This window comes from Leopardus geoffroyi, chromosome D3 (assembly GCF_018350155.1).
Source record: "Leopardus geoffroyi isolate Oge1 chromosome D3, O.geoffroyi_Oge1_pat1.0, whole genome shotgun sequence".
Taxonomy (NCBI): Eukaryota; Metazoa; Chordata; class Mammalia; order Carnivora; family Felidae; genus Leopardus; species Leopardus geoffroyi.
This window is the reverse complement of record NC_059339.1, coordinates 94,261,457-94,286,928: the sequence shown is the minus strand read 5'-3', so window position 1 is coordinate 94,286,928 and position 25,472 is coordinate 94,261,457. Positions and strand designations below refer to the sequence as shown.

Sequence of the window (25,472 nt, the reverse complement as noted above, 5' to 3'; positions counted from 1 at the left end):
AGAAGCACAATCCCCTGGTTGACCACACGCCCCGAGGGTGTACAGCCCCCGGGGTTCAGTACTGATCTTCCCAGCGACCCCCACCTGACCCGGCACGCCTCACCCCGCGGCGGGGCTCTGCTTCCGGGGCGGGAAAGGAGGGCTTCTCGCCCACGGGTCCCCACGGGGCGACCCAGAACCCACGCACGACAGACGAAAAACTAGGCACGTCCTGTCGGGAGAACGGACTTGGGACGACGTGAAAGCCTAGGGTATGTGAAATATTGACACTCTCAGGCTTCCGAGAAACCATTTAAAACACGGAAACCTACGCTAACGTGGCAAGGAGCAACTTGCTAGAATACCAACAAATAACCAACGGTGGTTGTCGTCTCCCAAATAGCATTCCCAGTCTACAGAGCGGCTCTGATTCAGCGCAAGTTTTCTGACGGAACTCCTGTAGTATTCCTAGTTTTCACCCCACACAACGATTTCCACACAAACCCCAAGGCTGCGTGGTCAGAGCTCTGGAGGCCCTGGAACTCGGGACCACGGGAGTCTCCTGCCCCTTACCTAGACCCGGGAGGGGGCACCCAGGCGGTGGTCAGGCCAGCATCTGGGACGCGGGGCCTTCCTGGGTGCTTCTTCACAAAGCAAGGCCGCACGGATGGCCACCCAGATGGCCCCAGAGCTTCCGGACCCAACGGCCTCCACGGGCGCACGGCTGCCAGGGACGGCACCCCCCTTCCACACAGGGCCTCCTTCTTCCCCTCCTGCCCGCCTCTGCCGCTCACGACCGGGTACGCGGTGCCCCGACGCCCCTGTGTGTCCGCAGCCCGGCGGCCGGCTTGGCCGCAAACCAAGCGCGGGGCAGGGCCACGCTCTGCCGCCTGCCTTTTCCCTCTCCGTGGGTGCGCGCTCCCGCCTTCAGCACCATCGCCACCTCTACCTGGAACCCGCCGTCTCCCCAGTCCTCCGCCAACCGGCCCAGAGATGTCTTTGGGCTCTATATTCCTGCCGGCAGGCCCCGGGGACCCCCCCCCCCGCCCCCGCCCCGCTCGCTGCCCACCTTCTCTGGGTGCCCTGTGCTGTCTCTTCAGCCTTCTACCACCAGGCCCTGTGCTGCTGGCGTCCGGAGCGGGCGCTCGGGTCTGGCCTTCCCCACCTGCCCGGCCCCGCAGCACCTCGTCCCGCCAAACCCGGTCCCCACTCACGTCCCTGCAGAAGAACCCTTCCTTCATCATCCAGACCCCACCCCACCCCCACCAAGCGGCTGCCACGGTCCGGGCCTCTTGTACCCCAGCCCTCACGGCGGGCACCCCCGAATCAGCCCTCCCTCGGACAGCCGGCTCGGCTCCTGCCACACGAGGGACACTCCCTCCCACGGAGCTGCCCGCCGGGTAGCCCACCTTGCGGACGACCCGCTGTTCAGACTCCGTCCTGCCGGGGCCCCTTCCTCGCCTGTCCTGCTCTCCCGAGTGCAGGCGGGGAAGTAAGAGGCCCAGAAAGGCGACACGTCTGGGAGGACACGGGCAGAGCCGGCAAGAGGACAGCCGTGCACCTTCCCAAAAGTCAAAGGTGTAGGTCAACTGTTGGCTGATAGGGTTTTCCGGGGGGTCTGTCGGGCCTTCTGGACCCTGGCAAAAAGCTGCTGGTTGCCCCCTGGAATGCTAGGGGTAGGTTTTAAAAATGCTGATATTGCCTGTGTTTTAATTACAGGTTCTGGGGACCCACAGTCGCGTAAGAAGGCGCAGGCCACCCAGGCACCAGGAGCAGAAGGACTCCAGTCTCGGGTGTGGTGTGACCTGCTGGCCAGGCCTCCTTTGTGGACACGGCAGACACGCAGGACATGAAAAAGCCAGTCTGCACTTACCCACTTCACTCGTTTCTCTACGCAAACTCATGGCTTGGGGTGTATTTTTTCCAGGAATCCCCAAAAACGGGAAAGGAAGATTTCACCCTCTCCTAAAACACTAGCCCGAAGACACATTTGCTGTCCAGCTCGAGCAATAAACAGGTCGAAACACTTTGTGAGGTATGTGTTTCCAGTTGTTAGTCAGCCTTTGCGTTTTCTTAACAGTGGTTTTTGAAGATCAGGTTTTAAATTTTAACCCAGTCCAATTTATCAGATATTCTGCGTCCTTAAGAAATCCTGGTCTTGCCCAGGTCACTGACATTCAAGGGGAGTCCTGAATGGGCAGCTAATTCTAGAGGACTGATTCTCCTCCAGTAGAAGGAAGCTTCTAGGACAGCCCCTCTTCCAGGACAAGGTGACAGGAGGGTCATAACAAACCAAGAGGAAGCAGGTGTGGGATGGAGAGGGGAGCCAAGGCGAAGCCACACAGGTGAGGCACAGCTGGCTTCAGATCGCCCAAGCTAAGAGCACGTGGCAAGTGGCAGACTCGAGACCAACCGTTCAAGGGTCCAGAGCCCTGAAAGCAGCAGGGAGGACCCACAGGTGGTGCCGCAAAGGTGCCGGGAGCGGGGCGGGCAAACGAGCTCTAAGTGCACCAGTGCGGGCAGGAGATGCCAGGAGAAGTGAGAGCCGAGGGACCCAGGAGCGCCGTGGACACTCGCAGATGTTCTTGGAGTGAGCCTGCCAGGGACCAGGCACGAAACGGACAAGTCTGCCTGGAAAACCGAGCGAGGGAGGCACAGGCACCACCAGCTGCCCACACAGGTGGACGTGTGCCTGGACGTGGACAGGACCACGGAATACAGGTCTCGTGGGCTGCTTCTCCCAGGCTAGGGCTTAACCGCTGCCAACAAAACAGATGGCAGGCCTTTGGGGAACCCCAACAATTAAGGGACAGGCGGAAAAAAGAATGCCAATCGAAAAGCAAAATCATCATCGCTTCTCGGCCTTTTGGCTAAGATCAAGTGTAGCAGAAAACAAAATCAGTGCTCGCAAGGGCTGAGGAGCCGGGTCCACAGCAGACACTAGGGAGGGAACATTCTGGGAAAGGAGTATCAGTGTTAAACGCCCCGAAGAGACACCGGACAGCATTAAGACACACACCAGGACGAAGATGTCCACATCGTGACTACGGGTGGTGCTTTCCAAAGCACACACATTTGTCAGAACTCGCCAAACCATGCAATGCGTATCTGGTACCAGCAGACCACCAACGAACGAGGACACGGCCACCAAACTTGGTGATTGAGGGCTGCTGGTGGCCTTTCCAGAGGACCCTGTGGCAGAGCACCGCAGCGAGGCAGAGAGGAGCACGTGGCTGGTCCCTGGGCACCTGCACTGCGGCCCGGCCCTGTGCCCCCAGCACCATCCGGTCACCGGGGGGCTTTGCACGTCACCTGCGCAGAGCGACCCAGGCTAAGGGAGGCGTGCCATCCAGTGTGACAGCCAGTGTCACGGCAGCCGGCCTTCCTGTCACCCCGCAGATCCCTAGGACCTCGCCATGCCACTCCATGGCCACTCAGCTCCCACGTGCTCCACCAGTGGTGTGCCCCCCGAGTGCTGCCGGAGGTCCCCCCGACACGGGGGCTCCCTCGGCGTAGACCAGCCTGCCACTCGCCACCTCTGCCTCTTCTTTCTATCTGAACCCATATCCAGAGCCACACCTCCTCCCAGAAGTCCTCTCAGCTCCCACCGCACTGCGTGAAGCGCATATGCGCTCCGCCAGGCCATCCCGTGAAGGCCCAGGAGACACAGAGTCCTTGCTCTGTCAACTTGTTTCCAAGTCCCAGGCAAAGCCTAGCTGCCAGCAGGCAACCGGGAGGCAGGTGGGGACGAAGGGGCCCGGGGGTGGGGGCACACACTCTAACCATTCCACACGCCCTTGGCAACATGGCCTGAGCGTGTACCTTTCTCTACAAAGTCTCCTCTCTACAGATGACATTAAAAGTCATGTAACTTTCTGTGCTGCAAGGAGCTTTGCCTGTCTTATTCCACAGAGCAGATCAGGGCTCAGTCACCTGCTGTGTTTGCTCCCCACGGGAAGCTGGGCCTGGAGACACCTCCAGCTGTCACAACCTGGGGGCAGCTACTGGCACCGACAGGGAGGGGCCCACTGGGCACAGGATACGCCCTTGCAAACCCCAGGGCAGATGATAAGCACACGGGGTGTCAGCTCAGAAGCCCTTCCTGGTGGACCATCCAAGCCACGTGCCTCAGCAGCATCCATCCACCCCCAAGAAGAAGGCAGTCAGTGACAGCCAGGAAGCAGGTGCAGGGGGCCCTGCTCTCAAAGGCACTTGGGATGACTCGAATGACCCCAAAGACCGGAAAACAATATTTAACGTTGAACAACGACTGGCACATGAAACGGACACCACACAAAGCTTCTATGAGGACCCCCTCTGTGGCGACACTACACGTTGTCATCACGTGACACGTGTAAGAGCTACGTGAATGACTCACAAATCAACCTACCCCCCCAGAAGATGCCTTCGTTCCAAAACTCAACACCTCTCTCTGATATAAGAGTCACCCATAGCGTTCAAAGCTCAAAGCTCCCTATTGTGAATACGAGCAGAGAATGTTCCTATTTACTAAGTTTAGACACGAGGTCTCCACCTAAATTCACCCTGGCAATGTCTGTCATGTTACACCTGACACAGACGTGGGATCAGCACAGGCGGGTGAGTCCACACAGCAGGGGGAGGAGGTATACCATCATCTGAGGCAAAACAAAACATCCCTCAATCTTCCCAGACTACCCAAGTCAGAAAACACTAACGTGCCGCATCTAGCAAAGCGGCCCCCAAGCCAAGCAACGTGACAGTAGAAACCGACCACTTGTAAATCCATACAGGGTGCCGAGGCCACACCCACCAGGCGAAGCAGGGGGAAGTGGTTAAAAACACAACACGGTCTCCACACACAAGGGAGGAGCCACGTGTCTTCGCAGAGACGTTTCCGGCAAACGCTGACCAAGGATAAGGTAAAAAGATGCCCTGTGCGGCCGCTGAGCCACCCCAGCTGGTGGTGTGCCCCTCAAGACCAGCTTCTGGAGTTTGCTGCAGCCCAGGAAGGAGAGCAGGAGAGCTGCACACCGGACTGGACCACACGGGACACACACACACTGCACACACGGCACACGTGCCCGAGTGCAGCACATGACGACTTGTGACTGTCACAAAGGACGGAGACGTGTGGCCAAGGCAACGAGCTGTCTGTCCCCCACCCCTTTCCCATTCGGCCACACCAACACTCACACGTGGCCCAGGGGACAGCAGCTCGGAAACATCTCGTCTAAATTAAAAGGAGAGTAAAGAGACCCTATTTTCTGTCTGAATTAAAAGGTCATTCAGAACTGTCTTGCGGGGTCAGAGCGGAGCTCAACATTATCGGTGGACTTCTTCTGCATCTTTACAAGGGCTAAAAGGATTCTCAAAAAAAGTAACGGATGGCCAAGAGAGAGGGAAAGGGTATTTTTAAGAGGTAACAGCAATGCCCTTTTTCGGTACATGATTTCATCTGCAGATACTGATGCGAGAGGGATGAAAGGCAGGCAGTGACCCTACTGTTTCTACCCTCGACCCCACAAAGAGCCAACACCACCACACCCTGCGGGGAGGGGCATGCTGTGACCTCTGGAGAAAACACTTCACCCGGGAGACCAGCCCCAGAATGTCAAGTCAGTCACCAGTAAATGCTAACTTTCCTAGTCTGTCCTTGAAAAAAATCCATAGGAAAATCACGACGCGATTCCTAAAGAAGTAATTTTTCCCGAAATACACAAATATCGAATTCTTCCTGAAATTTTTGCACGCATCAGCTTTTGTGTCTGCTCTGATGGGAAGGTCCGAGGGCACAGGAAGAGCACAGTGTGAGGAAGCCGGGCACCCCGACTCTCTGCTGGCGGAGCCAGCGCTATCGCAGGCTGGGTCTCACCTTCCGTCTTCCTGCGACAGGCCAGGGCGGCTCACAGCCCTCCGCCAAGCTCTAAACACGGAGCTCAGCACACAAGCGCGACGGGCGAAACGTCACTTGTGCGCCCGGATCTCGGTTCACAAATGTCAGTCTCCATTAAAAGGAAGCACAATTTCTTGGAGAATGGGGTGATTCCAGAGCTGGGGAGCAGGAGCCTAAATACCACTTGTGTCAGAAAACACGGCCACGCGCCGACCCGAGGGCCTCACCAGAGGAGTCAGCGTGAGGGGCTCCCGCTGGCCAAACCTGGGACAATCGGAGCACTGAGAAAAAATGGTAGTAATGGACTACAACCCATTGAATGAAACAAGAATCCCAGAGTCTAACTATTAAATGAAGGGTTCTTACAGTAGAAAGCCAACCAGAAATGGAGAAGGAACGACGAAAGGCTTGAGAACATCACCACTGGACAATCCTGGTAAAAAACAGGAAATTCAGACAAGAGTCCTCAAGATGCCAAAAATGATGGGCGGCCATTTGATGAGAGAACTTAAGATATTTACGGAGTAACAAAGTATCTCTCACAAGATGCTGAACGATTACGACAGGAAAGTTAGTAACATCTCACCGGAACAAACCAGAATGGGACAGACCGAGGCTACCTGTCGCCCGACAGGCCTGCTCGGGACACGCACAGGTACCCAGGCAAGCCCTGCCCAAATGCACACGGCGATCGGAACGGAGTCAGTCTGCAAAACCACCAGCTGACGAGAAGAAAACGGAGGACCAGACAGGAGAACCGCTCGAGGCCGGAGATCCAGGAGCTCAGACGGCTGAGCCTGACACAGGACCCGTGTTCTTTCGCTTCCAAGGACATTACTGGCCCATCAGGGGAATCCAAAGAGCAGAAAATAGCCCGGCATGGATGTTATTTCTGATTCTGGCCGCTGCACCGTGGTTAGGTAAGAAAATGTCATTCTGAGGAGACATCTGCAACGTCCTCAACTTGAGGAAGATACCGCGTGCGAGGAAGAAGGGTGAGCAGCCGTGGCAGCGTCCCGACCGGTGGGAGAGCCGCGTGACACCCGGAGGAGAATTCCTGGCACTATTCTTGCACCTTCTCTCTAGGTCTGGAATCACGTCCAAAAAGAAGCAAAAGAGCACCCTTGCTTTGATGGCGAATACCGCAGGAGCGGGGGAGGCGCCGGCGACGAGGCGGAGCGGTGGTGGTGGCCACAGCGTCACCCCGCCGTCGTTCAGGCTGGGCGCACGCTGAAGTCAGAGCGGGGACACAGCTACTTCACAGAGCCTCGGCCACCTGTGGCCTGGCGACGGAGCGTGTGGTTGGAAGAGACAGAACCCACAGCATCCGAAGAAACTAAAATAGGAAGACTATCCACTCTCCGTGCCCGCGGCAACCCAGAGTCAGCCACTCAGGTTCCGCGAGGAATTCTTTCTAGAATTCTCTCAAAACTGTATGAGCTTCCAGTGGGTCGACTACGATTTATTAGACAAAACTCCATTCCTCTAACGCGTTTCAAAGCAAGCGCTCCCCTGTACCGCTGGGCTCAACAGGCTGGGAAGGACTCACAGAATCTCAGCGTCGTCTCCAGTCCGCGCCTCAGAGGGCCACCAAGGTCTTCAAAGCAGATGCCAGCAATCGTACTGCTTCCGGTCTTACAAAGCAATAGCCCCCTCCCCACACCCCACCCCGGTCTCCCCATGTTGGTCCTGCCCCACCACCAGACTTGTTCCCTGAGTATTTCACACACCTTCCTCTGCAGACTTCGACACCTCCCAGTGAATGACAATGAACATGAAAGGAGACAGGTCGAAAAGAAGGACATTAGGTAAAGTAACAATTAACAGACTGAATTTCTGACAGCGGCTTGTCCTAGTGTTTTCAAATCAAAATAATTGTGATCCACGTGAAAGTTACAAAGACAGATGTGTACTCTCATTCTGTTTCCCTCCCCACACTGGCACCCCCTGGATGAAACGTGGCCTAAGGAGAGAGCGGCAGGGAGGAGGATATAAACGTGAAGCCTCGACAAGGCAGTGTGCTGGGCGTGCCAAAGCCCCTTGGGACCCCAGCACCCTCCCTATCTGAGAAGAAAGGATTCGGTTCCTACCTCTACCTGACAGCAAGCACAAAAACGTTCCTCCCACTATCGGCCAAAACGACAATCTAGTGACGAATTCAGGCACACCCAGAAGCGCTATTTCTAAGTTCCTAGAACTGACTGTTCGCTGCCTGAGAATAACCACGGACGTGGATGGGACGAACCCTGCTGACGCCAGCGAGGACGAAAACAAGGACAACATCGAGCAGGTGAGCCTGGCTGTGCTGGTGCCTCACCTGTGCCCACTCACCCCTGCGCGCCAGGAGCAACACTGTCATCGGGTCCGCAAAGAGCCTTACGATGAACCACGGCAGTAAGACACCCTAAACCTCAAATGCCAAAAACACACACAAAAAACTCCCTACTGAGAACTTGTCATCAGGTACGTTTCTTTGCTGACTGGTGAGATTAACGTGCTGGGTTACTCTGATTTGCTAGTCTGGCTGATGGGATCAAAGCATTACACATGGAGATTCTCACTGACTAGTCCCCGGCCCGCCTGGGCCCTAATGGCCTTTTGTGTACAATGGGAGGCACAGAAAAACCAGGGCCTGACCTGTCTGGGCCTCAGTGGCCCTCTTTGTATAATCAGAGGAAGGCGAGGACACGAAGAGCCTTCACCTCGGGAACTTTCTACACAGCCTTCTACACCAGCACTGGGCTTCACCTCCACAACTGTGGGCGCATGGGTTTATACGTCCAAGCGGCGGTCAGGTGAACTCTGACTTCAAAGTAATGAGGACAGCAAACCACAGGGTGCCATATACACACAGCCCAGTGAGCTCCTCCCTTCCAAAGGAGGCCGGCCAGACGGCTCCGGGGAGGGTGCAGCCCCGAGGCAGCTCCCATCCCATCCTGTCCATGCTCACTGGGCAGGTGCGGGCACCTTACCCATAGGCCAAGGACCAGAGTGCCGTCTCGAAACGAGTGGGGAGAAGTACACACAGGAGGAGGCTCCTGGGGTTGGGATGGAGGCCAGTCCTAGCCCATCCTGTGGAAGGGGAGCAGATTCTCAACAGATGCAGAGGCAGTGCAAGCCACAAGGAGAGGGGCAGACCAGAGCACATAGCACAGCTAGAGGGCCAGACTGTGCCCAAGGGGACCAGCCACCTGAGATGTCCCGTGGCCCTCGCAGAAGGAAGCTGTGAGCCAACCACTACAGCAGGAAGCAGGAATGGTCACCTGCCCCGGTTTCTGTCCCAGACAATAAAAACAACCACATGAGTCATGTGTATGTACACACCATACCCACACACCAGCCCAATCTCAGAGCACAACACTGGTAAAGTCACACACGAGGTGTGGGTGGACAGGTTCGCCCCCTAAAAAGAGAAAGGTCCCTTTATGTGATTAAAACGGAGATAACCAACAGCTAGAGTCTATCCGAGGAAAGCGTACTAGCATATGTACTATTTTGTTACCCTAAACTAACTGGGCTGCGGCTGCACCCCCCTGAGCTATGATGCAGAACTGCACCCGGCTTTACAACCGCGTTTGTCAAGGTTTACGAGAAGCTAAAGATGTGCACCCCACCCCCAGCAGTTTACACTGCGATGACCAGCGTGGAGCGTGCCTGATCGTCCCGTGCTCACTGGGCAGTTAACTTACAGACGCGGAGTCCTGCGGCGGGGGGGGGGGGGGGGGGGGGGGGCACCTATCACAGAAGAACAGAATACGCCTATTTCCTAAAACTGCAATTTTGGCAGCTGAAAACGTTTTAAGTCATGCTTCGGAACGGTTAAATCCCCACAAGTACTGACTATCGTCCAGCTTTAGAAAGACACGCAGATGCACAACTGCGGTGTGACCCACCCACCAAAGTTCTCCCCGAGCTGTCCCTCTAGCTTCGGCACCGGGGACCCCTTCCTGCCCAGTGCCCGGCCCAAGACCCCTGCAGATCCCGCTCCTCCGACCCCACTCACCCGGGGGCCACCACCTGGCCCGGCTGCGCGCACAGCTCCCGCACCACGCCGGCGCGCTCGGACCTCAGCCTTCGCTCGGCTCGCACACAGCCTCCGGAGCCAGCGCGGGCAGGGGCGGGACCGGCGGGCGGCGCGGAAGCGGCGGCCTCACACACGGCCAGCACGGAGCCGATACGCACGGCCGCGCCCGCCGCCACCTTCCACTCGAGCAGGCGCAGCGGCCCGGGGCCCGGGCAGCGCACCTCGGCCACGGCCACCGGCGGGCCGCCCTCGGCGGGAAGGGGGCCCGCTGAAGGCGCCTCCATCGCGGCCGGGCGGGGTCGCTGTGGAAAGGGAGGCCGGGCGGGGCGCTCAGGGCCCGGTCCCCATCGCGGACGGGCGGGCGGGCCGGCGACCCCGGCCCAGGCAGTGAAGGCGACGGCGCTGCAATTCGCGCTCCGGCACCGGCTTCCACCCGCCGCCCGGCCCGCGCCAACTTCCGGGACAGCGTCTGACGTCGCGTGACGCTACGTGCGTGCGCCGCGGGGCCCGTGTGTAAACACACGCCTACGCGCAGCCCGGAGAAGCGGCTGCGCCGGCCGCGGATGCCGGCCGCGTCCGGGGCCGAAACATGTTGTTGGCCCGGCCCGGCGGGAACAGCGTGGCCTCGCCCCATGTGCCCCGGCGGCGTGGGGCTGCGGGTCCCGGCGTGCAGCGCGCGCCGCTGCCCAGAAACCCCGGCATGCACTGCGAATCTCCACCCCTCCCGGCGCGCGCTGGGTCCCGGCATGCCGCGCGCCGCCCCCCCCCCACCCCCATCCCCCGGTCCCAGAACTCCCTTGGTGCGCGGAGGCCCAGGGTCGTTAAACTATGAGTCCCAGCATGCAGCGCGGGCTGCTCCCCGCAGCCCAGTCACGTGCCGAGGCCCCTTTTGGAGACTGCGAGTCCCGGCATGCAACGCGGATATCCGGGCGCTGCGGGCCCGGCATGCCGTTCGCCACCCGGGGTCAGAGGGCGGTGGGCGCCTCGCCCAGGTCGTTGCCGGACTGCGGGGTTGAGGGCGCGGGTTGGGTGCCACCTGGCGGGTGTCCGCGCGTGGGCGGACCCCGCCAGCTGGGCCCTCTCGCGCGTGGGGCGGCAGAGGACAAAGGAGCCAGGCAGCCGCGGCGGAGGGGAGGGAGAGCGAGAGCGAGAGCGCGCGGCCGCGGGACCCAGCCGGTACCTGGGCACCACTCGCTCCGAGTAGCAGCATCCCTTCCCCAGGGCACTCTGTGTGCTAGGACGTAGCACAGTGCTCAGGAAACGTAAAAGGACTGAAATCAGACCACGCTCGTTCTCCAACCCCAACGGACGTCGTCAGGAGCGCGCTGTAAAGGCGCGGACAGGAGTTGTGTCTTTGCAAAGTCAGCTTTGCTCAGTCGTAAGGCAGTGGTAGCCATTGTAAAGCAGGTTCAGGATTCCAAGCTCAGTGACGTTGCGTTACACGTTGAACTTGGCTTCCTGCAAGTCACCTAAAGTGACAAAAGAGAACAAGGGATAAGAAGTTTATGCGCCAACTGCAAAGCCGGTTGAGATGAAGCCGGGGTCTGGTTCGAAATGCGTCAGCGGTTCATGCACGCCGCTCCCTCTTCGAGCGGAGCAAGCATCCCCTCCGTTCGGAGAGCCACGGGGCCGAGAGCCATGGAGCCTCCCGGGGCAGCGCTCAAGCCCTCAGACGTCGGTTTTATTTGGGCGCGGGGAGTGGGGGGAGCGCCAGCGTCTGGAGAATCTGGAGGTTGGTTGCGGAACTCCTACTTTTCGCAGGAATTTAATCAGCTTTAGGTCTTTCCAGACCTCCTCCGGTTCTTGTGATTCTCGGCGCCTGGTTCTTCCAGGTTCCATGGCCTTGTGGGTTCTCAGGCCTTAGTTCTGCCAGAGTTTGGGTGAGCTCTGCTCTCGGCTGCTTTCCTGATTCTATCACAACTTGGCATGAGTGATGCCATCTTGCACTCTAGAGAACTAAGTTAGAAATCAGCAACAGAAGGAAACCGGGGAAAGTCACAGTTGTGTGGACATTAAGCAGCGGTCCTCCGTAACTAACAGGGCAAGGAGAGAATCATGAGAAATAAGATGCTTGTGAATGAAAATAAAAACCTATACTAAAACTTGTGTGCTGCCTGATAATGCAGCGCTTAGAGGGAAATTTATGACAAAAACCCCATATTAAAGATATCTGGAATCTAGCCTTTGGCCATAAGAAATGAGAAAAGCAAACTAAAAAAGCAGAAACAAAAATATTGATTAGGGCAGGAATAAATAGAAAACAGAAGAGCAGTGGGGAAAAACTTACAAAACCAAAAGTTGGTTTTTTGAAAAGATTAACACACGACAAAACTTTAGCTGCATTGACCAGGTTAAAAAAAAAAAAAAAAAAAAGAGGAAAACTCTAATTACCGAAATCAGGAAAGTGAAAAGAGCACTACTGACTTCGCGAAATTAAAATGATAATAAGGGAAAAATATAAAAACTGTGTGCCAACAGACTAGATAATTTAAGTGAAATGGATAAAGTTCTGGAAAAACCAAAATACAGAAATTGAAGAAGAAATAGAAAATATGAGTAGACCTGTAACATATGTAGAACTATTGCCACTTTTTCTGAGTGTTATAAAAGGCCTCGTGGACTCCAGAACTTTCAAAGAGGGGTTCTATGTCAGTACTTTCTCAGTCCTTGGTCCCCACCTCTGATCCTGCTAGTGGTCTCTGGAAGCTTCTTTCAAAGCTCCTGAGTCCTCAGTCGTGGTCAGGTGTTGAAGGAAGCCACACTCCTCAGCAAGATAGAGCTATTGTGGTTTTTCCTCTGGTTATCCGAGAAGCAGATACACCTCACTAAAAAGTATCATTTTTCTAGAATTAATACAGTCTAGCCTTGGGGTGAAAGCGTACATTTTCTACTAACATGACTTTGATCCTGGTCCTTAGAAAATACCAACACGTGTTTCATGTTGTTGCCATGAGGGGCTGCCGGCTCTACCCAACCCTACTGTGCAGGACAAGAGCCCCACACGGTGTGGACTCCATCGTACGTACCTTGCAGTGGTGGCATTTGTATATTTTTCCGATTGCTGATGAAAGGAAGCGACCCTGCCTCCTCACCGTCCTCGGGCCACTCCAGCTGTCACGGAAATGTGCTCTTTTGGGGTCTGGCAATTGCAAGTTCTCCAGCCCCCGCCCTCCCCAGATGTACCCAGTCCCAGAAGCCTCAGGAGGTCAACCTGCAGTGTTCCAGGTGCTATCCCAAGGAGATCCCCGGGACTCATTTCGTGGGGCCCCCAGCCTCCTGCGTGGGTCTGACGGGCCTGGTGCTCTCCGTGGGGCTTCTACAAAAACACATCACACGGTGCCCAGGATTGTTTTCACTGGCGTGCCGGACGCTGTGTATCCAAAAAGCACAGAGCTAGAACAGCCTTTCTCCCGCAGGCACACGGGGCGAGAGGCTGGTCGCCCGATCGCAGTCAGCCTGATCTGGGGCAGGTGGAGGCCGAGGTCCGGCTCAGTCCGCTTCCGGGTTCAGAGTATCTCCGAGGTGAGACGTGCCGCGTGCTCTCGTAGGCCCTTCTTGTTCGTGAGGGGTCGTTTAGTCGCAGTTCCCACAACTGCAGGAGGTCTCCCGCGTTCTTGCAAGCCTGGCCACACGGCCAGGACGCGCATGCTTCCCTAGCACCACGCAGATGCCCTGTATTTGGGGCTCCTTTGTTTCTGGTCGATCGCATCAGCACCCCCGCCCCGACCCCTTGAGTATCTTCCCTTCTGTGTCTCCACCTTCTCAGATGTGGGCCAGACTCGCCAACTGCCTCACGGACGGAAGGGGGGCCGTGATGACAGTGTGCTGAAGAGCGGCTCTTCCCTCTTCGGGATTTCCTCCCTTTCGGCCCTCTTAGTTTCTAGAACTTTCCGGTGTCTTTAAAGACACCATGTTCGCAAAATTGCCCATTTCCCCCATATTCTTGCAACAGGAGCGATGGCTGGTTTCTGCCTACCTCACCCCCACTGGAAGGCCACGAATGGGTTTCTAACAGGAAGTGGGGAAACGGGACGAGGCACGAGGACCGTCACGGTGGGGGCTCTGGGGGGGGACCCCTTAATGGAACGCTTTGTGACACAAATGGGAACAGGACTAGGATGTTTAAAAGTTGCTGACGTCACCGGTCAAAACTCTGACTTGGGTTTTGGAGGGGACCCGAGGCCAGGAGTTTTGCTCACCGGGTTGTTCCGATGCACGGCAAGGTTTGAGAACCACCTTTGCGGGCCGGGGGTCGTTACTCTGTGTTTTTGTTTTTGTTTTTTTTTTTTTTTTAAATTTTTTTTCAACGTTTATTTATTTTTGGGACAGAGAGAGACACGGAGCATGAACGGGGGAGGGGCAGAGAGAGAGGGAGACACAGAATCGGAAACAGGCTCCAGGCTCTGAGCCATCAGCCCAGAGCCCGACGCGGGGCTCGAACTCACGGACCGCGAGATCGTGACCTGGCTGAAGTCGGACGCTTAACCGACTGCGCCACCCAGGCGCCCCTACTCTGTGTTTTTGAGCAAACGTGCGAGCTGTGATCCGTGCTTAGGGCTTCGGCACTGCCGGCCGCTGAGGGCAGAGTGAGCCTGGAGGTTGAGACCCCTCGCCTGGGCCATCTCGACAGATGGCAACGGTCGCAGGGAGACTCGCCGAGTCACAACCACCAGGTCTTGTCGCTCGCTGGGCACATTAGTGAGAAGGAGGAGACCGAACCGGCCCCTGGAAGAAGACGCATTAACCGGGAAGGGAGACCATGAGCTCTCTTGGCGTCTGTCAGGTCTGAGCTGCACGGACACGTGGTGGAGGCCGCCAGCGGGTGGGACAGCGGGGTTGGGGTGCAGATTCCTGGGGACACCCGGCAGCGAAGGTGGCACTAAGGGCAGCGTTTCTCGTGCGGGAAAGGTGGCCACAGCGATGTAGGCAGAGAAGGGAGCGACCGGCAGGGAGCGGCCAGCGGGGTCCGGGGCTGTGGCGAGTTCCAGTGAGATCCGGGCTGATGTCGCCCGCAGGGAGGGAGCTGGCCGGCTGCTGCGGTCTTTCTGTCTCGCAGACAGGAGTGGGGGCCGGGGAGCGCAGACGGGCATCAGAGATACTCCTTACCCAGTGCTAACATCTAATAGCCTTTACTTGGATCCCTTCCTTCGTTCTTTCTCCCCCCATTACAAATTAGTGGAGTGAGTGGATTCCAAAATCTATAGGTAATCCTAAAATGAGCCCCTCGGCCAACCTAAATCTACAGCATTATGAATATCGTTACGGCTGCCTGTGCTCCCGTCAAGCCCATCCCACCCCGAGTCCCTCGATGTGCTGTTTGTCACGCTTCCTTTATGTGGGGTTTTACCGCGTGTGTGCGTGTGGATGCGGTTATGCTTGCTCTCGCGGTTTGCAAACATGCGTCACATATGTAGGTTGTTGCTTCCTTTGTCTATGAATGGCTTTTTCATTCATCGTAACGTATCCAGAATTCATCCACATTGCTTTCTGCGGTTATAGTTTGTTCACCGTGACTTCTCTATGATAGCTCACTGTGGGGGTGTGACAGGACGTATTTAGCATTCTCTTGGACACTGGGGTTGTTTTGGATTCTTAGGAAAAGTGCTGCATGTTTCCTGGTGCCTCTGAGCTAGTGTCCGAGGGTGAAGCTGCTGAATCCCAGGATAGGTGATGCAGATAGGGGGCAACCCCAACCCCTTCCCTGCAGCGGCTGCCTCAGCGTGCACGCCCACCACGCCCTCGGCAGCTCTGTGCCACGCTTCCTAATCTCTGCCAATCTGGGCGATGGTCTGTGTGACAACCAAAATTGTAACACGATCCCATGCGGTAACGTGCGGGTTAGCTTGCATTCTCTCAGTAGCCACTCGGGCTAAGTCATTTTTCCTACTGTTTACTGGCCTTTCGTCTGCAATGCCTATCCGTGCTTCTCGATCACTTGTCTATTGGGTTGTTTGTTTTCTTATGGATTTGTATAGTTCCGTATGGCTTCCGAACACCTTTGTCGTTTATATGTTACCCACATCATCGACCAATGTTTGGCTTGTCTTTTAAAAAATTTTTAAAAAATGTTTCTTTTTGAGAGAGAGAGACAGACAGTGTGAGCAGGGGAGGGGCAGAGAGAGAGAGAGTGAGAGAGAGAGAGAGGGACACAGAATCCGAAGCAGCTCCAGGCTCTGAGCTGTCAGCACAGAGCCGGACGCGGAGCTCGAGCTCACGAGCTGTGAGATCATGACCTGAGCTGAAGTCAGACGCTTAACCGACTGAGCCACCCAAGCGCCCCTGGCTTGTCTTTTTTATTTCCTTTATGAAATCTTTTGATGAACGGAATTTCTTAATTTTAGAAATGTATTGCCCAGCTTGGGATCATAAAGATAGCTTCCTTTTTAACTTCTAAAAATCTGTAAATCTTTGCTTTTCACAGGTCCTTAAATAAGAAGCGGATGTTTGTATGTAGTGTGAGGTGGGTGAAGAGACTTCTTTCCCATGAGGTGACCAGTCGTTCCAGCCCCACGTACGGGAGAACTTACCCCGCGCTCCTGATCTGTGATGCGTCTCTGGCATACAGCAGGCCCCCATTAAGTGCGCAAGCCTGCCTTGGACATTCTGTCCTGTTTCTGTGATGCATGTGAGGTTCGGCAGGTCCCCATAAATGCACGAGCCTGTTTTAGGTGATCTGTTCTGGTTCATGGTTGCACTGTGCCAATTGCTGTCGCTTCGCGGTAAGTCGTGGTATCTGGGAAGTTTCTTCACAAGCTTTGTGGATATTCTGGGCCTTCGTTGTTTTGGAAATTTTAGAATTAGTGTGTCGGGTTTATTGGCAAAACCTGGTAGCGTTTTGATCAGAACTGCATGGAATCTGTAAGTCAATTTGGGGTGAAGCGACATCTTTGTGACTTGAGTCGTCCCGTCCACAAACACAGTTAGTCAATCACTCCATTCATCTAGCCTCTTTTTAACGTCTGTGAGATTTTTATAATTTTCCCCATATACGACTCGCACATTAAAAAAAGTTTATTTATTTTGAGAGAGAGCCTGAGTGCAAGTGGGGGAGGGGCAGAGTGATGGAGAGAGAGAAAGAGAGAGAGAGAGAGACAGAGACAGAGACAGAGAATCCCAAGCAGGCTCCATGCTGTCAGTGCAGAGCCTAACTCGGGAATTTTTCTCCATCTTTTACTGTTGACTTAAATTAACCTCATTAGGGTTAAATACAATACTCTGAATGATACTACTTTTTTGAAATTTAAGGCTATTGGCATAATTCCAATATAGGGTTAATATGTGCTTTCAAAGAGTGTGTATCCTTTCCTTATTTGATGCAGGGTTCCATATCTACCCAATAAATCAGGCTTGTTGAATGTGTCTGTCAAATCTCCTAGGCTTACATATTTTTCTGATCGACTAAGCAGTGGTTGAGAAAGATAAGTTGAAATCTCTTGGATGGTTGTGAATTTGCCAGTTTCTCCCTGGAGTTTTGTTACCTGCATGCGTGTGTGGGGTGTGTGTTTGTGTGTTTGTGTTCGTGTGTGTGTGTGTGTGCATAGAGAGAGTGGGGGGAGGCTGTTACTAGAGGAATTCACATTTAGAATTTTTTTTTTCAACGTTTATTTATTTTTGGGACAGAGAGAGACAGAGCATGAACGGGGGAGGGGCAGAGAGAGAGGGAGACACAGAATCGGAAACAGGCTCCAGGCTGTGAGCCATCAGCCCAGAGCCCGACGCGGGGCTCGAACTCACGGACCGCGAGATCGTGACCTGGCTGAAGTCGGACGCCTAACCGACTGCGCCACCCAGGCGCCCCATCACATTTAGAATTTTTATATCCTTGATGAAATGAACCTTTTTCATTGTGTGGAGCCCTCTGTACCCTGAATGATGCTTATCATTTTTTTTTTTTTATTAAAAACACTTTTTTAAATGTTTATTTGTTTTTGAGAGAGAGAGCAGAGTGCGAGCTGGAGAGGGGCAGAGAGAGAGGGAGACACAGAATCCGAAGCAGGCTCCAGGCTCCCACTGTCAGCACAGAGCCCCACGCGGGGCTCGAACTCACAAACCGTGAGATCGTGACCTGAGCCGAAGTCGGACGCTTAACTGACTGAGCCCCCAGGCGCCCCAAGGCTTATGTCTCAAAACATATTTTGTTTGAAGTACTACGATGGTCGTAACTTTCTTTTAAAAAATGCTTGCCTGGCATATTCTGTTTACTGTTAGCGTTTGTATACCTTAAGTTTACATGTTTATCTTATAAACGCAGTCTGGCTTAGACTTTTATGACTTAGCCTCATAATCTCTATCTCTTAGCTGCTCAGTCCAGCATGCTTATATTTAACCTCATGTTCCTATGGCTATATTTTCTCCTCTATCATCTCTTTTCCCCTTTGGTGATATGTTGAAATCTGCTTTCCTATCTTTATTTTATTTTTTCTCACTCCACTTTTATTCTTCTGATTGTCACCATTGAAATTTTACTTTGTGTTCCTAACTTAGTAAGTGTGGAGCTAAGATTCCAACCAGTTTCTTTGCAAACAATACACGGCCTTAAAATACGGCTCCTCTCTAGATTTACATACTACAATTGTCCAGTATTTTGGTTCTGTGTTCTTATGTCCCCGCATTAGGCACTGCTATGATTTCATAGACCGTGTTTGTTTTGATTTGACGTATATTTACCAGTTGATTTGCTCACCATGTTTTCTTATGTTTCATGGCTCAGTCTTTTCAAGTAAGAAACCATTAGTTAGGAAAGAGAAACAATCCAGTGGAAGGGAACTGGTTCTGTTAAAACAACGGATATCTAACATATATCTAAACTATCCGTGTGATGTGTCACGACCCGTGACGCGACGCTTACACAAACTCTGCTGCGCGTGAGCCAATCATAACCTGCTCACGGGATTGGCGCCCCCTTCTTGGACCGCACCCTCGCAGTCCCGACCCACGCTCACACACCCCGTGGCATCTTCCAGGGGGCCTTTTATATGAACCTTTCCGGGAGCACTTCCTAGCACTTCGGAGCAACGAGGTAATCACGGCGTCAGAAATAGGCCGTGACCCTTCCCGCTTCTTTTCTTCACTGTCGTGCTTCCCGGGGACGGAGATGCGGTCAAGTCCGGGGCTGGCTCCGCCGGAGTATCTGTGGGATTATGATTCTCGCGACAGCCCGCAGAGTTAGAAGATTCTCTCAGATTCTCACTGGGTGTATTGATTACAGCAGGCAGACGTGACATTGAAGTCTTGTACCGTTTCAGTCTTCCCCTCTGGCTTAGGTTTAGCTTTTTTAATTACTATTTCGAGTCAGGTGTTGAGAAAACATATTTTAGAGTGAATCTGGTGCTCTGAGTCACAGGTTTTCACTTAAAGGCCCACTTTATCGGGTTTAGAACGAGACAGTAAGCTTTTCTCCCAGCTGGAGAGTTTGCAGGCAGCTCGTGGCTCATGTGGGAAAAGTACATATTTTGGGGAAAGTAAGCATTAAACTTGTTTGACTTTACATCAGGAGATGGGTGTAAAAAAGTCTTTTAAAAGAAGACTCTAGGCTTTATAGACTGAATGTGGTTAGTCCGCGCAGCTTATGAGAGGGCTTTTCTGTTTATTAAAACAATTCCTATGGGATATTACTGCTAATTTATTTGATGATTGGTTTAAAAAGACTTTATCATTTAGAGATGTGTGCTGAAATATTTACAGATGAAAGAATACGGTTCCTGGGATCGACTTCCGCAGACTCTGGCAGGAGGAGTGGTAGGTGTGCCCGGAGCGAGAGCAGTAAAGAACATCATTTTGCACACGTTCTGAAAACTTTCATAATAAAAAATGTTAAATGTCATGTTAGAGGAAATAATCTTCCTGTACGAATTCCACATGTAATTTATGTACAAATTACCTTCTAATTTGCTTCTCCTCTCACGACTGCCAAGTTTCCATTACAGCCACTGGAAAGAGTTTCTAAAAAACAGGTCCCAAGATGAGCATCTTAGGGTAATTCAAAACAGAGAATGGGGTGGAGTCATTGCCTGTCAATTCATTCTCTGTTTTGAATCCAGCACAAGGTAGATATGAGGGTACACTACAGGGTTGACAGAGTCCTTGGTAGAAAGAAATCTCTCTCCAGTGATTCTTTACGATGTTGTTTTGTGCTACATTTTATCACGAGGACCATGAACACCCCCGATTTCAAGTTCTAACCCGCTGACCTGCGTGTCTGTCCTTACGCGAACACCAGCTGGCCTGGACTGCCGCAGCTTTCCAGCGAGTTTGAAATCCGATAGTGTAAATTCTCTAACTTTGTTCTTTTTCAAAATCGTCTTGGCTCTTCTAATAGGATCACTTTGTCAATTTCTACAAAAAACATGCCAGGATTTTGGTAGTGATTGTATCAAATCTATAGCAGTTTGCAGGGAACTGAAATATAAATAATGCTGAATCTTTCCGTCTGTGAACACAGAATGTCTCTTGATTTATTCAAATCTTCCGCAATTTCTCTCAGCGACGTTTTGTGGTCTTGAGTGAACAAATCCTGCACTTCTTTTGTTACATTTGATGCTAAGTATTTTATTACTTTTGATGCTGTTATAAGTAGAATTGTTTTCTTAATTTAATTTTCAGGTTGTTGATACTGTGTGAAAATCGGATTGATTGTTTTGCAGAATGATCTCGTATCCTGCGGTCTTGTGAAGATAATCTCATTTATTAGTTCTGGTTGTTGTTTTTTGTTTGTTTGTTTTGGTTTTTTGTGGAAGTCTTAGAATTTTCTCTACATAGACTCAGGTCATCTGTAAATAGTTTTGTTTCTTCGTTTCAACATTTATGGTTTAATTTCTCCTGCTTTCTCTCATCCCCTCCCTTTCCTCCTTTCTCTGAAGGGATGTGGCCATTGCTCTGACTGAAGCCCCCACACAATGCTGAGTAGAGGTGAGGTGGTGGGAGCAGACCCCCTGGCCTTGCTCACAGTTTTAGGGGGGAAGGCACTCAAGTCTTCAAAAACTATCAAAAACTATCGTGATGGGAGCGTGTAGGCTATTTGTTTTTATGTGTCCTTTACCAGGTTGAGGACATTCCTCTCTTTTCCTGGTTTATTGAGAGTTGCTCCTTAAAAAACTATGAATAGATGTTAGATTTTGTCAATCATATTTTTCCGCATCTACTGATTGATCGATTTTCAGATACTCACCCAGTCTGCACTCCCGGGATCAATTCCGACTGGTCATGGCTTACAATCCTTTTTATATGCTTCTGGATTCGGTTTGCTGATATTTTGTGAAGGGTTATGTGTCAGTGTTCATCAGAGATGCTATGTGAAGCTTTCCTGTGATGTTCTGTCTGGCTTCGGCCTCGGGGTGATTCACATGGGCCATTTCCGAGGCCCCGGTTTCCCCACAGGAACTTCGATGCTCAGCAAAGACACAAGACGGTGGGTTTCGTTTGGCTCATTCGTGTCTTCGTAGCCGCTTGTCCATTCGTCTTCATCGGCACAAGGCTGTCCGTGACGTTCCCATACCGCCCTTTCCGTGTCTGTGGTTGGGAGAGACCCCTCCTCTCCGATCGCCGGCTTTGCAGTCGGACCTCCTCTCTTTTCTCTTGGTCGCAGCTCAGGGTCTCTGGGCCTTAGCACTGCTGACGTCGTGGGGGCGGCCCCACACGTTACAGCCTCGCTGACACACGAGTGGACCCGCAGGGGTGAGGTGTGTTTAGGACCAACCCCTGTGGAGGGCGGGGGGGGGGGGGGGGGACGTGGGACCTGTCCCGGGCTGTCAGGGCTGTCCCCAAATGCTGCTGGCGTTTTCCTACCTGCCCCGCTTAGACTGCAGGTGTGGGTCCCTGGGGTGGGTCCCTGTGGGTGTGGGTCCCTGTGGGTGTGGGTCCCCTGTGGCTGAGGCACTGGGGCCGGAGGGGCTCACGCGGCTCGGCCTGGAGCAGGGCGGCTAAGCCCTCCTGGGGGCAGATGGGGGGCCGGTGCTTCTGTCTCCCCAACGAGGGCCCTTTCTCTCTGAAGCTTACACACGAGGAAAACTAGCAGGGCCGTGAAGACACAAGCTGTGACAGTGGCAGATTCTCTCCAGATCTCAGGGCCGTATTTCCAATGTGTTTTTGTGGGATCACGCGCCCCCCCCCTTGCTGGACACAGAGAGACTGGTGGTGTCCTCCCTCCCCGAAAATGTGCTGTGCGCACGCGGCTCTGTTTTCCCCTGTCCCCACACCTGTAGCTGTGTGAGGCCGGGGCTGCATCTCAGCTGGAAAATTAACACTTGAATCCTAAATAATAATAATTATTGTTGCTGGTTATTTTGAATCCGCTGACAAGGACCTTTACAAAATAATTGCACTGATCAATCCCCTATGAGTTACAGGGGAAGGTTCTGGAGTTGGTGTGTGATGAGAACATTAGTGGGGATTCTGTAATGGTATTCTGTTTAGCAAGTGTAATTGTGAGGAATATGTCATGTTAAAGCGCCTGACGTAGCGTCTTGCACTAACTAACACATGGTTTCCATCAAGCGGCAAACGTTTCTGAGCCTCCCCTTAGAATGAAAATCATAATTTAACCACACCCACAAAGTCCGCGGCGAAGCCAGAGCAAAGGCGTGTGCTGCACATTTCCCATCTGTGTTTTTGCCGCTTGAAAGCACGTTGTAGGGAGAGCGAGAGCCTTAAAAAGAAACAACTTTTCAGAATGTCAGCTAGAAGACTCTGGGGAAAGTGTGTCTAATGGGAGCTGTGGATGCGGTTTACAAACACACAAATAAAAAATCCATTTCTACGTTTAAGACTTCCGGTCCCTGGAATCTAGACCCGATATCCACAAGACAAAGCACAGATAAAGACACCCTCGCCATGCTGTAGACAGTTTAACATCCCAGAAGAAGGTGAGGACAGTTTTCTCTTTCGGCTCTACTGGATACTTCCACGAGACTTCTTTTGTAAAACGGAGGTCTAACTTGTGCCGTGTAATTCGTCCTTTCAGAGCGCACGGTTCGGTGGGTTTTAGTACAGTCACAAAGTCACGCAACCGTCACCGCCCACGCGGGCGCTTTTTCATCCCCCTCCCCCTCCCCAAAGGAACCCCCAGGCCCTCACCGGGGCAGGGCTCACGCCCCAGTGTGATGAGAGGCGACCACCACCAGATGGAGACATTCCTCCAGCAGATTCCGCCGGCTCCGCGCCGCGTGGGGCTGTCCCGGGAGCACCGAGGTCGGTGGGCTTCCGCGGGCTTCTCCGAGGGCAGGCACTTTCTGCAAGACAGTTTCCCAAAGTTGCTACGCTGGATCCTTCGGTTGTGCAAGAGGCTCTTTAGGTAGCATTTGGACAAACGTTCTTCATTTTTACTTCCTATGTAGTTCCTGTGTGTTTGAATGTGTAATAGAAAAAAAGCCACATTAAGCCGGTGGTAGTATTTATTTTACTTGGGCTAAGGCTAAGTTAAAAAAATAATTGGGGCTCCCGGGTGGCTCAGTCGTTTGAACGTTTGGCTCTTGATTTCGGCTCAGGTCGTGATCCCGGGGTCATGAGATTGAGCCCTAGGTCAGGCTCTGCGCCGATCATGGAGCCTGCTTGGGATTCTCTCTGTCCCTCTCTGCCCCTTCCCAGGTTGCACACGTGCTCGCTCGCTCTCAAAATAATTGAAAAGATGATTAACATCTATGAAATAGCCGATAGCACAAGTGACACGTGGACATGGCCACCGTCACGTGGGGTGCTCCAGCATCTGAGGTTTGGGGACGGTGCTGGGAGGAGGATTGCGGGAGGCCTCGGTAAAAATCCCTTAAACGCAGGGAGAAGGGGGATTCCATTTTCAGAATCGTGTAGAAATCATCCTCCCTCCTGCTGGTCAGCAGGGAATGATTCCAACTCCTTTGCTCTTCTCCCAGCCTCTGAAGCGAGAGGGCTTTGATTTATTTCGTGCTCTTGGAGAGCTGTGCAGGGGAGAGCGGCCCCTCAGTAATTTGGAACTTCCTCATGCTGCTAATGCAATCAGGAAGCTGGCCCTTTATAGAATTAGAGGCTCCCGGCGCGTGCTTGTGCTTGGAGTTCCTAACCCTGTCACTCCGCGCACAGTGGGAACATGGGGGGTGTGGGGAGGCTCTTTGGGGGCAGAGAGCAGCCCGCGGGCTTAGCCAACGACTCTGAAACCTGGAAATCGGGCGTTTGGACATAAACCGCCGCAGGTGAGTCGCTCAGGGTTCTGCAAACTCTTTCTGTGCGCGCCCTCGCCTCCGCTCCCTGCCCGAAGGGTCCTCAGCTCTCAGCGCCTGATCTCATTTTAGTGACAATCCTGTGAGCTGAGAGGTTTTATTACCCCATTTTCTAGATTAGGAAGCTGACGTCCAGAGCGGCTGCAACTAAACCGGTTCCTGGAGTGAAGGCATCTGCATTCTGGTCTGTGACGCCACGATTGTCTGGACGGGTTCCACCGTCTCAGGACTGTCTGCGCCCAGTGACACAGCGTACCTGCTTGCACGACGCATACACTCAACCTCCTGTCACGGTGACCGTCAGCTTTTTGGCGGGAAACCCGAGGCGTCGTAGACTCCTCCGTGTCACAAAGAGTTGGATTTGGGGGAGGGGATTCACATACTGAGTCATTGCCTTTGTCAGGAGGACAAATTGTGGCGGTATAGAGTCACAGCGCGTAAGGGGGACCTTATTTCCTGCTTGACCTGCTTGGGGGGAGGGGGCACCTGGGTGGCTCAGTCGGTTGAGCGTCAGACTCTTGATTTCTGCTCAGGTCATGATCCCAGGGTTGTGAGTTCAGGCCCCACCTCGGGCTCTGTTCTGGCAGCGTGGAGCCTACTTGGTTGGGATCGTGTCTCCCTCTCTCTCTGCTCCTCCCCCACGCATGCTCTGTCTCTCTCTCTCTCTCTCTCTCTCTCAAAATAAATAAACTTAAAAAGAAGAGAAATATTTGTTGAGGACATAAATAAATGAATAAATCAGATAACCGACATAGTATCTGGTCTTAAAGAATGAACAGGGTGATACGATGGGGCATTGCCAGAACCAGAGTTTCACACACAAGCTGGCGTGGCCCTGCCGTCGTCCATGCTTCTCTCTGGCTGCCGAGGACCCCGCAGGTACGGGAGACCCCCCCCACCCCGTAGGTTTCCCTGTCCGTGCTCTTTCCTGCCACCACACGGGGGCACAATTGGACCTTTGAAAATTATGTGTGCAAGATGAAATGTGTTTTCCTGTATTTATAGCATCCACCAAATGAAAAAGGCAAAACCCAGTTTACTACACAGGGAAAGAGAGGGATCAGGCTTTAACGAGAGGGGTGTGCTGTCACTGTGCCCAGGGACGGGGAAGGGGCTGAGGAAGGGCCGGGATCCCCTGGGGGGGGGGGGGGCTGGTCCAGGGTGCCGGGAGCAGCTGATGGCCTGAGCCCCAGTGAAGGGGAGGAGCGGGGCCGTCTGCACGGACCTCGGCTGGGCCGGCTCCCCGATGCCGTCCTGGTCTGCAGCCACCACCCAGTGTGGTCATTGGTGGTGCCTCTGGCACCCCAGAGTGCCTGGTTGAGAGAGCACCCGTGAGCATCCTGGTTGTAAGGGGATGCGGGGGCAGGAGGCCTGCGGGCGAGAACCCTGGGGGCCTAACTGGTACCCG

The 25,472-nt window shown here is 53.6% G+C and overlaps 1 protein-coding gene and 1 long non-coding RNA gene across 7 annotated transcripts in view; one reads left to right on the top strand and one right to left on the bottom strand.

Moving 5' to 3' along the window:
• CTDP1 (CTD phosphatase subunit 1) overlaps window positions 1-10,528 on the bottom strand; it is a 56,881-nt gene extending 46,353 nt beyond the window's left edge. For 3 of the 4 annotated variants that reach the window (XM_045458021.1, XM_045458019.1, XM_045458022.1), the window contains exon 1: window positions 9,858-10,337. In XM_045458021.1, the coding sequence (XP_045313977.1) occupies window positions 9,858-10,162 (305 nt within the window). In that variant the 5' untranslated portion in view covers window positions 10,163-10,337. Of the gene's footprint in view, window positions 1-9,857 lie in introns of all 4 variants that reach the window. The other variant, XM_045458020.1, reaches the window with a different exon arrangement.
• Window positions 10,529-10,794: 266 nt separating this feature from the next.
• LOC123587928 lies at window positions 10,795-24,620 on the top strand. 3 transcript variants are annotated; one of them, XR_006707614.1, is made up of 4 exons: window positions 10,795-13,400; window positions 20,481-20,786; window positions 21,038-21,211; window positions 24,181-24,620. It is a non-coding gene; the product is annotated as an uncharacterized LOC123587928 (long non-coding RNA). The 3 variants fall into 3 exon arrangements; XR_006707616.1 differs by having other exon boundaries at window positions 10,799-12,710; XR_006707615.1 differs by lacking the exon at window positions 24,181-24,620 and having other exon boundaries at window positions 10,796-13,400; window positions 21,038-22,157.
• Window positions 24,621-25,472: the final 852 nt, after the last annotated feature.